This window comes from Amblyomma mixtum, chromosome 3 (assembly GCF_055824585.1).
Source record: "Amblyomma mixtum isolate Tamu chromosome 3, ASM5582458v1, whole genome shotgun sequence".
NCBI classification, from domain to species: domain Eukaryota; kingdom Metazoa; phylum Arthropoda; class Arachnida; order Ixodida; family Ixodidae; genus Amblyomma; species Amblyomma mixtum.
In genome coordinates this window covers 109,840,241-109,856,500 of record NC_143014.1, presented here as the reverse complement: position 1 = coordinate 109,856,500, position 16,260 = coordinate 109,840,241, and the positions used below count along the sequence as shown (strand labels likewise).

At 45.7% G+C, this 16,260-nt stretch overlaps 1 protein-coding gene across 1 annotated transcript in view; it reads right to left on the bottom strand.

Annotated features, from left to right (window-relative positions):
* The window catches only part of LOC149351352 (nose resistant to fluoxetine protein 6-like), a 39,039-nt gene extending 30,542 nt beyond the window's left edge, over positions 1-8,497 (bottom strand). Inside the window, exon 1 of the mRNA XM_089580697.1 lies at positions 7,973-8,497. Within this exon, the coding sequence (XP_089436823.1) occupies positions 7,973-8,246 (274 nt within the window). The 5' untranslated portion in view covers positions 8,247-8,497. The remainder of the gene's footprint in view (positions 1-7,972) is intronic.
* Positions 8,498-16,260: the final 7,763 nt, after the last annotated feature.

Genomic DNA, 16,260 nt, shown 5'->3' with positions numbered 1-16,260 from the left:
GCAGCTAATTTGCTTACCAACGTCTGGTAATAGGGTGGCTGCATGATACAACATTGCTACTGAACTACGCATAAATATACATTTTTTCATAATTCAACACTATTTTTTTGTATCAAGGGAAATCTAGCGAATTTTCGGTTGCATTTTGGGGGAGAAGCGGCTCTGGAGGTTGGCAGCACTGGTAGCGAGTGACCTTATGCGTCTTCAGTCATGTACTGCTGACTTTTGTAGAATCTGTGTTCAAATTTTTGTACCCACCACGCAAAGGCCTCGGAGACAAGGCCGCGGTATCACTGAATGAATGAATGAATGAATGAATGAATGAATGAATGAATGAATGAATGAATGAATGAATGAATGAATGAATGAATGAATGAATGAATGACGCTAATAATTCAGCGAGAAGCTGACGCCGGGGCTCGTGTTGGTCACAAAGTCTATCCCGTTCACGCCCGGCAAGGTGTAGCAAACATTAAATAATTTCGGTTCAGTGCGCCTGGTGGCTGGAAAACTGATCTTTAAAAAAGGAATAATTGCATTACATGACGCATGAACGTTATATTTTTAACGCGTGGGAAGTAATTTGCCCATATGAGCTTAAGTCAATAGAACTAACCAGTTTTCACTCTTTGCCTCTCTCTTCTCCACCAACGCCAAATTTTCTTGCGTTTTGGACTGCGAGAGCAGGTGCACATGCACATGCTAAGAAGCTCGGGCAAAGGCCGCATTTTTTCAGGGATTTGGAAATGAAGCTGCGGCGGCGTTTCGAATTTCACTCGGGGTTCATGTTTTTTTTTTCTGCGCCGCTGCAGAACTCCATTCGGAAGAACAGCTTTAAAACAGCGTCTGGCTGTAAAAACTGGCTTACTTGCACTAAAAACATGGCAATAACGAGCTAGTGCCTTATATTTCAACGATTCTAGATTTTCCTGGCCGATTACTGTGCCCCTCGTGGGGAAGGTATATTATAGTTGTGTCTTGCTAGTACTAACCTATGGGCAGAAACTTGGAGGCTAACCAAAAGGCTTGAAATGAAATGGAAGACACCGCAGCAAGCTCTGAAGAGGAAAATGATAAGGGCAACTTTAAGGCATCGGAGGACAGCAGAGGGGGTCAGGGAACAAACGCGAGTTAAGGAAAGCTTAGCTGAAATCAAGAAGGGGAAGTGGGCACGAGCAGTGCGTGTAATGTGAACAGATGATAACCGATGGTTAATTAAGGTGACGGAGTGGATTTCAAGAGTAGGCAAGTGTAACAAGGGGCGACAGAGAGTCAAGCGGCCGAAGGCGATTAGGAAGTTGGCTGGGAAAAAGCGCCGGCAGCTGGTGTAGGGCAAGTTAGTAGGAGGCGATGCTTTTGTCCTACAGTGAAATCAGCTGAGCTGCTCTTGCTGATGATGATGTCGATACTGTTACCCCACCGTCATTTGCCTCTGAGGCCTGTAACGCCAAGCCTCAGTGCTCTTGCGCTGGCTCTGGTATCAGATTCGGCGCTGGCTTTGGTACCAATGGCTCAAAGGCAAAGCAATCTTTGAAAAATGAGACTCCTTAACTTTTGTGAAAAAGGCATTCGTAAGTTTATTCCTGGATTCTGATTTTATGTGCTGGGAAGCCGTTAGATTGACGCTGCGCTCTTTGCCAGTGAAGTACGCAATCAAACGCTTGACTTCTCTGACTACAATTTACAAAGGTACAACTGTATGTCATTGTAGAGAGTTTTTTTTTATTTAGTCGGGAAGAAGACGAGCGGTAAACAGTGCCCACTTTTTGTTTTCTGATTTACCTAAAATCACAAGGCACAGGCAAATTTTTTTAGGCACCTGACAGCTGAATCCCTTACTAGAAGTGAGGATTACGGGTCATTTCTCCCTGGGGTTCCCTATGAGTTCCAGCAGGAATGTGGCGACCATTAAATCTTCCGGAATCATTTGAGACCTATCGATAGCAGAAAATCCTTTATTTTCAAAGTATAAAAACAACTTCCATGGGAATAAGTTCGCGTGTACAAACGTGGTGAAGATTTGCATTTTTGTTAAGTCCCGGCTAAGGCCGCCAGCTCGTACTAGCCGAAGCTAGAAACATCGAGCGCTTTCCTGCAGTAACGAAAAGCTGATAGCCTGACGGAGTTCACTGGACTTCATGTGTAGATGAAGAGGGTGTAATTTTGATAGTAATAACATGATCAAATGGACCTAAACATGAAATTGAAGCCTTCCGTACTGTACGAGGCATGCAGATGATTTCTGCATATATAGCCTACGGTACACGGCCTATTTTTACCATTATATGACAACTTCATTTATGCCATTCATAAAGTAAGAATAATGTGAAGCACCTTGAATTAAATGGGAAACAATTAGCAGCGCGTAACAACAAGCTTAATACATGTCCAACATTCTCGGACAAAAATTTTGAAAATTGGAAAATTGTAAGACACTCTTATGGAAATATTGCAGGTAATGGTCCATTGTTCTGATGTGTGAAAAATATTTCTTTTAAAGTGTTTCCGTTGATCGTATCGAACAGTTAAGACTGCCAGAGAAAAACCAATCTAAAACGCTTTTGGCGACAGCGAAGACGTTAACAGAAAAAAATACAAGACTGCCGTCGGGTGATCTGCGGATATATTGATTGTTATAGTGAAATCTTACATTATGTAAAAAAATTGCGGTCATAAACGGCTTCCCGCTCAAAAATGCTTCGGTCCAGAACTGTTGGGTATGGACTGCTGAATAGTTTTATTTGAGCCATTTTGCCATCTGCTTTGTCGTGCTCATGAGACACATGCCCGTACTCTCCATAAGTTATCGATTTTCTGCAGTCTATCCTTTTCTCTAAACTGCAGTAATGCTAGGAACAGCACAAGCTAATCCGACTCCTATTTCCTTACAACGCAGCCCTCACATCGTGCATCCCTGCCATCAACGTGCAGCAGTAGCATTTAGCCAGCAACGCTGTGGCTGCTGGGCTCCTTCTCCAGACTAGCGCCCACCCTCCTTCGCTCGAGCGTATTCTCTTCGCCTCTGTTCGGCTGCTACTTGCTTCGTGCTGCCGTCGCTTGGCGTAATTCCCCCCTAGGAACGGTTCCTGACCTTTCGAGCTAGAAGAAAGAGGAGCTTGTTTCCTTTTTGGAACAACCACCCCTTATTCGCACATCGCACGCTGAGCACGGTGCTAGCCTTGCAGCTTCACTCGCTCGCTTCTTAAGGGCCTCTTGCTTCTCCACTGTGCATTCGTATGTGCTCTGCACGTCTCTTGGGAGTGACGTGGGTGCAAGTGCCTGTGCTTGTTGCGAAGCCAGGTGCACGAGTGAATGAGATATATTGGGTAAAGTTGTGGTGCTTCAGGGAGATAGCCAGGCGGGCGTTCTCTTCTATATACTGTAGTCACACTTTTTTAAATTGATAAAGTGATCGCGTACCGGGCCAGGACAGGCAAATTTCCAGAATGCAGTGAAGGCAACAGCAGCAGCAGCTGCACGGGCGTGTTTCGCGAGATGAGGGATATGTGACGTCTTCGAAAGGCGACTGTCTTAGTTCGGTGTGCATAAAAATTAGCTTTTTTTTTGTCCTTGAGGCGATTACAGGGAAAAGAACAGAAACGTATGGCGGGAGATGAGAAGCTGCGCAATTGACTGCTTTTTTTTTTATTCTTCGTTCCCATACTACACGTCTTTGAGACTGAAACTTTTGTGCATTGATGAAAGGCGTCGTCAACCTCGTTACTAACTCGTAAAGAGTAGTCTGTGGAGCTTCCACCATTACAAAATAAAAAAAATAAAAAACATTCTTGCTGTCGTGGAATGTTACCAGCTGCATAATCTTCTGCTTTTTGTACAGTCAAACAGGTGACGCCATACCCAACAATTCTGGACAAAAATATTTGAACGGAAAACCATTTAAGAACGTAATTTTTTTCATATAATGCACGATTTCCCTACAACAATAAATATAACGAGAGATCACCCGATGGCATTCTTGAATTTTTTTCTGTTAGCGTTTTTGCTATCGTCAGAAGCGTTCCCCATTGGTTATCTATGGCAGTCTTAACGTTTCGTTGCGGTCGATGGAAACACCCTAAAAGAAAGATTTTTCTAGATATCAGAAAAATGGACCATTACCTTCAATGTGTCCGTAACGCTATCTTACAGTACCTTTTGCTGGGCTTGTTGGTGTGAAATTGTGTTCAGGAAAGTAAAAACAGCGCTAAATTTTACACAAATTTCATACAGCGCCCGTCCTGTCCGTCTTTCTGGGTGGTTTGTGTAAAATTTAGCGCTGTTTTTGCTTTCCTGAACACAGTTATATTACAATTTTCTAATTTTTTAAATTTTCGTCTGATACTGTTCGACATGATTCAGAAAAAAAAATATAATGAGTGCATTCAGTTTTCCCTTGCCTTCAGATGCCGTGTCTTAAATACGTATCACGCTGTATGTGAAAAGCGGGACAATACAATATTAGTTGTGCGAGGCTCTCAATGAAACTGCGGGCCGAGCACTAAGGAGTAGGTGCTCACCGCTGCGCATGCACATTCTTGGCGACCACTATGCGACCAGTTCGCTGCCTAATTAAGGGGAAAGGACCTGAGGCACCGATATTGAGCCCGTCCGCGAACAGGAAAAGAGAACGCCTAAGCAGCAGCGACGGGCTCATCGAAATGCTGCCAGTGAAGCCGACATCGCATCGGAATGCAAGCACCGCACTAGTGACACGAAACCTCCGGGTTATCACCGTCGAAAGCGCGAGAAGCTAGACGATCAGAACCTCTTCATTGCAAGGAGAGCATAGCCTATGCGTGAAAGGAGTGCGTTCGCTGATTAGAGATGCCAAGCCAAATAAATCCCTACAAGCAGCGGTATGGCTTAGGCTTACGCTGCCACCTTGCCATAAATTGCTGAGTTGAGCCCGTGAGCGGCGAGGAATAAGAATCTTTTCAGCATTTAGCCGCTGGAGCCCGTGTTCTAACGCCCCACCAATGACTATCAAGTTTTCGGCAGTAGGAGGTGCTAGGTTCGGTATGCGGACGACGCGGCGTGCGTTTGGCGGAAAAAAATGCAACGGAACCTTTTTCATCCTTGCTGTGCAGTGATAAAAAAAATTGTGCAGGAACAGATTATCTTAATATATATATATATATATATATAAACGTAATTCGGTTGACACACGGTAGAAAAACAACAACTTTATTCTAACGTTTCGACCAGGGTCTGGCCTTCGTCAGAGTGATCAGAGTGAATCATCACTCTGACGAAGGCCAGACCCTGGTCGAAACGTTAGAATAAAGTTGTTGTTTTTCTACCGTGTGTCAACCGAATTACGTTTATGTTCTACCGGATCCATCCGATCTTCACCCCTTCTTATATATATATGCAGGTGCATCGTTCGCGACCGGCAGTTGCATTCACCCCCGAATCTGTGGTTAGCTGCAGAACAGGTATATCGATCAATGCCTCCGGGGTTCCTTACCTGATGCCCCTTTGTTACAAGAGAAAGATACATATCTGGGAAAACTACGAAAGAAAGAGCGCTAGGCAGATAGGATCTGAATTTGCAACTTCCGAAACGAATTCGCGTTCCAACTATGACTGTCATGGCGTGAACTAGTTGCTTCCTTCACCTTTCTTTACAAGCCCAATACCAACTATTGCGGCGCCGCTGGACCTTTATTTTTGAGAAAAAAAAAACGGTATGCCCTGGGCTGTGAAATTCATACCGCTGTTCATAACTTCACAACGTTTAATGCCGTTTTATACGCTATGCGTATTTAAATATTCTCGGTAGGCCCAACCACCCCCCGTGCCAGAGCCTTGTTTTAACTTCGCAGAGGCAGCTGCATGATGGACACTTGCAGACTTTACGGTAAGGAACGTAGCAAGGACCACAAAGGAAAGAAATAGTGGAAAGTAACTACGGAAGGGGAGGATGGGAGGTAGGAGAGGCTGCTCTCAACTTTCGGCCTTCATGCAAGGTAATGGCGGGTGCCATTGCCCTCTAATTATCAGTACCGTTGCGCTTATAAATATAATCACGCGTCTAGTGAAAAAAATCTCTTTCCTTTCGTAAGTATGCACAAGAAATGTTGTCGACGGTTCGACGGGAGCGTTCATGGCGAAGAAAAATCGCAAGAAATGGAAGAAACGTACGTAAGAAAAACATTTATAATTCAGCGCTGGTATGGGTGTCTTGTTGACAATGAAACGGAACATAAGTGTAGGTAAGGACATTTCGCTGTGTTGAAAGCATATAATGTCCTCCTTTCCGGTTTCTTTTTGCGAGCATACTTTTTTTTTTTACAGTAGCTGTATGTAAACGACTGCTAATATGTATCTGATGCGTGAACGGTAATTTCAGTTCCGGTAAGCCGACTCAGGAGACTGCCCTTAGTAGCGTAGAGGCACCGGCTCACCGCATGGTACTCAACTGCAAGATGCCCCATGCAGCAATGATGATTCGGCAGGTTTGAAACGGTCAGTGTACCTGAGAGAAACACCACGCTACCCTAGCTGAGGTGATTTCGAATTGAGAGATGGAAAGCCACCCGGACTTATGACACAGTGGCGGCACTTGGTTGAGTTCAGTGGAAAAAGACTGGTTTACCCTAGCCTGCGGCTAGTCGGTGAAGCTTTCTCGGTAGCCTGAGGGCACGCTGGACGTCTTCCAAGAAACCTGACACTTAAGAACGGAGGACAGGCCAGGTATCCCTGTCGGCCTCTTTTGCAGGGGACGCCAAAGAGTACCGGGGGTTTTTGCGCCCATAGGGCAGCCCACCTCCCCTCCCACCTCCTTCGCATAGTGGTGGCTCAGATGATGACGCCTAAGCGACATTTTTGAGCTGCCCCATAGGGGAAAAAGTGTAGCCACTTGTAGTATGGAGGCAACGAGCGTTCGCCTTCTAACAGCGGCACGCGTCGATTGCGCTCAGAGGTTGAACGAAAATTTCCTTTAGTGAGCATCGAAAGTGCCCGTGCGATAGAAGTAGCTGAGAGGCGCAAAATTTGGAAGCATAGAGCTGCACCCATGAAAGGTGAAAGCGCAAATGATCTTCGTCATTGTCAAGGTCACACTGATTTTCTATAATTTCCCTTCCCGGCTTTCAAAGCTAAATCTATTGACATTCCGAGCTTCCAAAATCAATCACAAGTTCCCGCAGGTCATGGAAGCAAATTCCTTAGCATGTGGAAATGCCTGTACTTATACAGAAAAAAAAGAAACCCAGAGTGCACTCTCTTGTTGCAACTTGCGCCTCGAAGTTATTTCTCTCATCGTATGAAAACAGCACAGGAAAAAGCTTACATGGCATGAAACAGAAACAAGAAAACATTGGTTTTGCACAAATGCACCGTTAAAAACAGGCTTGATTCAATCCCCTTCGGCTATAAAAATAACAGAAACAACAACAGAACTACTTTAAGAAACAACAACCACTTCGGTACCGAATGATACTCGACTCATTTTCTAACCGGTGTGATATTGGCTCTGTGTCGCCATTTTCATGACGAAATAGACGAGATATTACTGCGCTTAGAAAACAACGGCAATATCTCGATCATTTTGTCATGCTGACCTTTGTGTACGTTGAATCAATATTTGGTCAGGGCTAGTTGGTTCATTGCTGCAACATATTAATCCAGCGCGAAGGAGCGAGGACACGAGAAAACAAACACAGAACCAGCGCCCGGCCAGCGTTGTGTGTTTTCTCGCGTCCTCGTTCCTACGCGCCGGATTAATTTGTTGTGGCATTTTGCACTGCCGGAATGAAATGTACAAATGTTATGTTATTGGCTGGCGCATTATTGCTTGGCTAACAGAATTTCCAACGAGACAACCAATTATAGTCTGCCAAAAACGCACCGTGAAACCGTGCACAATGCGCTCACGAAAGAAAACTTTTTGAATCTCACGTCTGATGCGTGGTATGTGCCCCCGTAAGAGCGGCGTTCATAGCATTCCAACAATCACAGAGCTACTTACGTCTCAGGGCCCAGGGCTCGGTCCTGCGGATTCCGCCGACGAGCTTGAAGAGTCCAATGCTGCATGTCGTTGACACTTCAGCCTGCAAGAGCTTGCGGGTGAGTTCTGGGGACACCTTATTCATGGCGTTGGCTATGGCTCCTTGCAACTTCGTCACTAAACTTTCTTCTGGTTGCGGTGTCGTAGCTCCGGAGGTGTCACTCTCGTTGTAGCACCAGGACACCGGTGCGCACACGATCAAGCAAACGAGTGGTATCACTTTTACAGAGACCATCTTCTTCGATAAAAAAAAAAGAAACGAAGCGGACGGTCTCTGTTTTAATAAGTTAAAGGGTGGATTTTAAACAATACTTGAATGCCTGCGCTGTAAGCGCTTGTACGGACAAGAGGAGTGTTTTCAAGCGCGGGTAGAGGATGTTGCCCAGTGTTATTTAAGCCCTTCGGCGTGCGCATGGGCAGGAGAGGCACGCAACCGCGGCAGTAAAAGACGTCTCGGTGTGTTCGCGGGCTAGCATGCCCTAGTGATGCCCCCCATCCCTCTCCTCCCATTTCCTCCTCCTCCTGGCCCTCTCTCGCTCGGATCCCAGAGCGGTCATCGCGCGCCCGCTCCTCTCTTTGAGCGAGCCTTTCGTAGCCATCAAAGAATGAGGATCGTTTTGGCGCGATTACCTGCCAGCTGCCCTCGCGGCTTTGCCCGGGAAGTGACGCCTGCACGCGTCATACGGTTCTTGGGCAAAGGATTGCCCCGGTCGAAAACGCTGAAATACGCCTTAGCGGAAAGATAAAAAGAAACACTCTCGCAGTGATGCTTCAGGGGTGAGGGGTGCGTGGCTGAGGGAAAGGAGTTTAAAGACAAGAAAAAAAGGAATGGGAAAGGGGAGTCGATAGCGTCTCTGCGCTGGAAACGTTGCGAAAGAAGCGAATGGGTAATGAGCTGGACTACGCACGAAGTAGGCATGAGGCGCGCGGGTTCTTCCAAGTTGACTAGGACTTTTGCCAGCGCGGCGCAGTAGGTCGTACAAATGCAAGAATTATAATTTCTCTTACGTTTTCTCCGATACAGGTCTCTAATGATTGAGGCCGGAGAACGAGGCATTAGCGTTGCGTAGTCGCAGCGATGACGCATGTGCATTCACTGAGTTTATTCTCGAGGCGAAATGATATGCGTGGCTCCTTGTCGAGAAGGGAAATAAAGAGTGTTTAAAACAGAGGTTAACTTTTTTTATTCGCAGTTACTGCAGAGCCTGAAATACGGCCCCGCCATCATATCTAAAACTTAGCAATGTATGACAGCAAAAGGAAGAATCGCGTTTTTTTGTTCTTATTATGCTCTTATTACTCTTACCCATTCAAATAGAGTGCAACTGGCATCGTGTTTTGACGGAGATGAATGAAAAAGCGAAGCTTATCGAATTAGTTTTGCCGCTTGGTTATATAATTCACTGTAGCCTAAAAGGAAGACAAGGCGGAGAGAGCTCGTTCGAAAGCGGAGAAGTATGTGTCCAATGTTTAGCGAGCTACGGACTTCAGCGGCTCACACTCGGCTACGCTGGACCTGAACGCACTTGAACGAAAGGAAAAGAAAAAAGGGGCGCTTTTATTGCGTAAGAAAAACCAGCGACTCTAGCTTCCGTGATTCTCCTTCGAAATGCGATAGTCTGGACGACATCAGAGACGAGCCTTCGCGCGACGAAAGTCACGTCGTCAGCGCAGAGGGAAACGCTTTGAGAGGTAAGTACAGTTGTTCGCGACAAAGGGCAGATGGCGCTTTTCCAAGCTCCTTACTGGCGACTGGCGCAATCAAGGCACCCCATCGCGCACAAACACACAAGCACATAAGTGAGGCAACAAAAACAGCGGGAAAACAACAGCGCAGTCGACCACGACCTTCATTCGAGCAGTCGGGAAACCCGGCAGCACCTCGGCTTCGTCCTTCAGCTCGTGACGGTTTTTACGATCTCTGCACTACACTCGGCGTCCCGCTCGATCTCCCTGCAGCATCCCTCTCTCTTAGTGACTGCCACAAACTGGGCCGATCGGCTACGATGGAAACCCTTTCTGTCGCTCGCAGTTATTCGCCGCCTCGCAGGCAAAGAGCGGTGAACCGTTGTCGCCCTACTTTGTTCCATCAATTCGAGCCCACTTTGGTGGACAGTGTTTGCGTTCACGATAAAAGCAGTGCTACTGGCGTTGCGCCAGGTGTTTTGAAAAGGCATTCGCGCGCAACACGCAACGAGGCGTAGGCGAAGTCGTCAGAGAATGAGGCGCCATAATCCCGGCGTGTTGCCTTGAGCGTAATTAGCACCGCGTGATAATGTGTTGTGATAGTTCTCTCAGCCAGTGGCGGTTAGGTGCGAGGGTACTACGCGTGCAACTTTTTCTTGAGCCTGTTCCGAAGCATGCACTCTTCGGCGCGGCGCACACAACTGCGCCTTGAGGCACTATTTTGCGCCATTAGTTGGCGGTTGCATATGATATAGCTAGGAAGGGCGATTGCAAACAGGAGATTAATAAGTGAAGTTAGATACTGTTGCGTAGGTTTCAGCACATTCTTGAGTGGCCAGTCTTCTCGAGGAAATGTTGCACGAAATCTGCAGCAAAAATCTGTAGCCAATCATAAAGGCTTTTCTCTGAAGAAAAAAGGGGAGAATTCGCTCAATCAGTGTAATCACAGATTGATTTAGGCATCCTTGGCGAACAGTGCCTGCAGCCTGCGTTTATCTCGTGCCTTTATGTCAGGTACAAAAAAAAAGACGCTTTTAATAACAATTCATTTATGAGAACAACGTTTTTATGAATTTGTGATTTTTTGTTTTATTTTAGTTCTTATAGCGTGCTCATTATATCGGAGATTCCTTGCCACATTATAAAGTGTATTCTAAACCCATCGCGGTGGCTCAGTGGCATTTGCTTTCGGCTGCTGGTCCCAAGGTCACAAGATCGTACCTCGGCAGCAGCGGAATAATTTCGCTGGAAGCGAAACGCAAAGAAGTCTTGTGCGCTACGCGCTGCGAGCGCTCTTGGGTCCGGGGCACACCACTCCTACGTCCTGGTCCCACTACTGCACCCATGTGTCGCTTCAGGACGCTAAACCCTGCATTACTGTACCGTTCTCTAGAACTTCATGAAGAACAACGCTGAGGACCCTTATCTCAATCCTCGTACTGGTGCAGAACGCTTTTTTTTTTACTCTGTAAATTTGGTCCTGGTGCACGTGACAACCATCTGTAGGTACTGCAGCGCGTATACTAGTTGGCGCCAACTCCGGGCACGACAAAAGATGTGCAAAAACACGTCACATAAATGTTTTCGTTGAGTCTCAGCTGTGGCGACCGTTTGTGGAGCGTTTGCAAGAGTTTCTGGTTGAGAGCTTGTCAAAAACAGAGAAACCAACAAACAAACAAACAAACAAACAAACAGGAAACAGACGTCTGATGCCAAACAGTAACTCAGTGAACACGAACAATGCCACACAGCCACACTCAGTGATGCGACGTGAAGACAATATTGGAGATTGTTTGAACTTTCCTTGCGGGCAGAGGATGCACAGCCGATTCAGAGGTAGCCGTCTCTAGTGTCGCTGAGTTTTCCCTGCAGATGCGTAACAATCGTAGCCTGTACCCATGGGCGGCATGAGAAGAGCAAACTGCTTTGTGAAAAGCGCTCCTCCCCCTTCCCCCGTTATCCTCTCCTCTCTCCTTTTTATTCGGAAACGCACTTCAAGAGCTGCCATATTTGCTACAGAAAACTGGTTTCTGACTCGCGTGCCATCCGTTGGTTAAGTTTATTTCATACTATTAGTAAAGCTTGCTACTGTTTCCATATTGCATTTCATTACAAAGCTCGAACCTTGGCTGTTCGCGGTAATCAACTCCGGTATTTTTGTTGCAAGCCAGTTTTTTTTCTTCGTTCGAAACAAAAAATGGAAGCACACTTTATATGGGAAATTAACTAAAATTAACGCCACTACTATGCGTAGCTCTTTCTTTATTGTGCGCAACATGACCTAGAAAGACGCTTTACATATTTTTACTATGCCTGACGCCAACTATTAGGACTTGATGAGGAGCGGTAATTCACTTACGCACGATAACAATGATGGTGATCGAACCTAAGTGACGCATCCTTAAAAGAAATGGCTGCTATCAGTCGCATGGCAGTCCCAAACCCTTTTTATATTACATAATATTCTACTGCTATTAGCCGTACGAGTGAGGTGCCTCTCGACGGAGCCCTGAAAAGGTCCCTTGGTTTTTTTTTTGTGCTTTTCTTACACTTGCATCTCAACTTTCGTTGAATCTGTGGGTAAGAGTAGTTTATATATGTCGCTCAATATACACTGGTTGCCTTACTTGTACAGAGAGAAGGGCGATCGCCTTGTACAGCCGACTGGCAAAAGAAGAACAACAAAAAAAAAGTAACTTTTTCACACTTTCGATTAGTTGAGAGTGTGAATGACAGCGCGTACTGGACGGACCTCGTGCCTTCCAAGACGCAAGAAATGTCGACAGGCAAGGGAAAGACCGTATACGACGGAGCTGCAGTCTCAAAGAAAGTGCTTCAGGGCTGCTTTAGAAGGGAAGGCAGCAGAAAATGACCGTATTTCACGAAGAAAAGCAGGAAAAAGAAATGTTTTGTCATTTTCAAAGAGTATATATTGAAAAAAATAAGAGACCCGTCAATATGAAGCGAGCCTGCACAGCTAGAAAATGCATGAATTACTGAAGCTCATGCCGCCATGCGGTAATTCTGTGAGTGAGTCCATGCTCCATACTGTTTCTTTAATTTGTCTCAATCAATATTTTCTTATCACTCAGAAACTTGTAAATGCACCGCAGCGGCCTTCCACTCACACCAATGTCTCTTGAATTGAGCAGTAGATGGATATGAGTGACGTGTCGAATGCGCGCTGGATATCCAAAAATACAACAATGGTGACATTAATGAGACTTCACTCGTGCTCAACGTATGTCACAATGTTCACAATCACATCCATTGTACACCGGCGCCCACGAAAGCCAGTCATGAGTTCTCAGTATACACTCGAGTCTCATCACACCACGACTGGAGCTTGGCGGCTATCATATTCTCCATCACTTTGCTTAATAAGCAGCTCGTCGTGCTCAAGGGGCGGTAAGAATCGAGAAGTCCGGGAGCCATGTTCCATACCTAGGGCATAGCCTCATTGACCCATATATCGTCAAATATCTGTAGTAGTTCTGCCTCGCGCCCAGGATTTTCAAGCATGATGCACGCAATTGCATCCGTACCTGCAGCATGTCTTTGGACGGCATGATGAAAGTGAACTTCTAATTTATTTATTTATTTTTATTTACAGATACTGCAATCCACAAGGGATTTTAGCAGAGTGTGAATACAACGCAAACGCAATCAAAGGCAACACAACAGGCAAAGTCGATTGTGAATTCCCATTCCAAATAGGCGCATTGTGCGTGAAAGCTAACGCTTGCTCTTTATTGCGCATATGTAGCTGATTTTGCAAATTTCTCACAGTCTACCGAAGCGCTAGGATGAAAAGCAAGCTGACAAAACCCATCAGTAAGCAATGTTTCTGGAGCTCCCCGTGCTACTTCAAGGGCCTGGAATGGGTTATTCCACGTAATGGCTCCGCTTGCAGCTCGGGCTATCTGCGGATCTTTGGCACTGGTGCTGGTGCCTGAGAGGCCAATGTACTGCAGAAATGCCGCAAGAGCTTTCTGCCTAATTTCTGCAGATGTTTGCACATGCACAGCGTACCCTGTGAACTTCACAATACGACCTGTTTTGACGATAAACCATTTCCGTTCTTCTGAGAGCAGCTCTCGGCCGCTCATACTCTCCGTCTGTGCTAGTGAATTCTCCAGGTACGAGGACTTCCTCGGTACAAAAGCTTAGGCTTTCTTACTGCAGAGAGGTGAAGCCTTCCATGTCAATATCTGTCCCGACTTATCGAGGTAAGTTATAAAAAAAGAGCCTTCCAGCTGGTAAGTTTGTCTTGGCGCCGGTCTCACTTATTGCGTCAGCGAGTGTGTTCTACGAATATGGAATAGGGAACATTCCCAGGTCTCTCAATGTCTTTTACCCACCCCACATCAGATACAAGGCCCTACATTTCAGAGCTGTCTGAATTTCAGGGCTATATGGTCGCTCTCTTACCCCCACTTCGCTGTGATGCTACCGATGAATGAATGAGGCGGTTAAGCGTGCAGCTACCACTGCAATTCGCAGTATCTTTGAAACCCTGTCGCAGACTGAACTAGTATCTTGTGTTCTTGCACAAGAGCCTTGCATCGCACATTTGCTTTTCTTGCTTTCTGTTTTGTGTCATTTTCTTTTCTACATTCATTAATGTGTACCGGCAAGAGTGAACCGGTACCGTTCCGCAGGGACAAATTGTGTTCCCTTGGGCGGTCACTGACACATCAGCCCGATTGCCCAATGTATGCCTTCCCATATTTCAGCGAAATTTTATACGGTACCCCTTTGTCACAGTTCACAAATTGGTTGACATGTTTAATTGTGCAGTCTGAGTTTTTGCTACTATCTTGTTAAACCAAACGAACACTGTGAAGAAGGTTTCTTTGGGGCCGAAAAAACCACAGGTACCTTAAACTTGTTAGCCACGCGCTCGAGTTTATGTGCCACTTTATGCTGATAGTGGATGACAACTTGCTTTAGTTTTTATTCAGGTACTGCGACTGTCGAGTCGTTTCCTTTTTGTTCTCCTATAACCTTCTTAAGAAAAGCTTCGGCAACCGAACTCACCAATATCAAAGAAAAGCCTACCTGTCTTAGCTTTGTGAACTGATCGCCAAAATTTTCTTACGCCATGTGACAATGGAACTTTCCTTGAACTGACTCACGGCACATCAAAGCGATTGCGCGTTTCATAGTTTTTGAATGCTTGAAATAATTGCAGCAATCCTTTCCGTGCACGTGGTTGGTACTTCCAACAAAAGCATTCGTCCCTATGGGTTATTTTCAAGTCTAAAAGTGATAAACAGTTCTTGGCGAGTTCAAACGTAATATAAAAGGCTTTGGAAAGTCGTCTGAAGTCAATAACTATGTCCCCCACAATTTGCGGATACGTCAAATGTGACTGTTTATTGAAAACAATGAAACAATCGTCTATTTATCTAAATATCTTTAGCGTGCTACCTTCTTCAAGCGCCTGAGATAATTATCTGTCAGCCTCCGCGAGAAAAATGTTGCAAAGCACAGGGGCCACGCATGACGCGATACAGATTCCATTCTTTTGTAGATATTTACGCCCTTTAAAAAAACTGGTGGAACAGAAATAAAACTCTAGGAGTGCTAATAACTTGTCTGCAGACATACCGGAACTGGTTTGGAAAGGCACCAGTCAGTTCATTTCCATGCACAACATAACAGCCGTCAACAACTCGTTCTAAAATATTGAATGATATAAGTCAACACTATCTACGAAAAACACGTGTCCTGCTTACTTTGTTTTCGCAAAAATTCAATAATTTTAAGTCTATTCTTGATGAAAAATAGATTGTCTACCCGTCATAAAATATGGGTGAAAGGTTTTCATTTGTTCATTCATCCAGCAGTCTCCAAGTGGTCGCATGGTTGTAAATGTTACCAGTATTTGCTGTTTTACCTATAAAGTAAAAAAAAAACCTTGTTACTTTGGGTTTCAAAGAACTGGAAAAAAGCGATTCCTGCGGCAGTGAGTGCGTTAGCATTACAGCCTTGTGGAAGTTAGATGGAGGTGAGTGGAGGCCTTTGGGGAGCGGATGTTGGTATTTGGGTGGACGCTCGTAGGTTGGGGATGCATTTTTCTTCGCAATGATCGTTCAACAACAAACACAGCAGTCTGCGCTGCTCTTGGAGTCAGAGCGGACGTGTGGCCCAACCGTAATCATGACGGGGCGAGATGGATGCCGCAAAGCACTGTGCAATATCCCTCGTAAATATCCGTGAGATTCGCCCGATAGAGCTGAGCGATGTTCGCGCTTTCGTGTCTCTTGGGAAGCACCCTGCCGCTACAGGTGGCCTGTCGGATACCAGTGAGGAGTCCCGAGAGCACGAATGAAACGAAGCATTGAACGGAATGTTACCTCATCTTGCATGGCTTAACATCCCTGTGTGCATGCGAGGAACGGGTATTTTATACGGGTGTGTTTTAGTCGATTTCACCATGGGCGCCCTCCATGCTCATGAAGGATTTCGCATTTCTTTTAACGCGTCCAAAACTGCGGCGGTTAATATTCAAAAGGGTAATTTTCATTGCCACGAAGTCACATTTACTCCTGTTTACC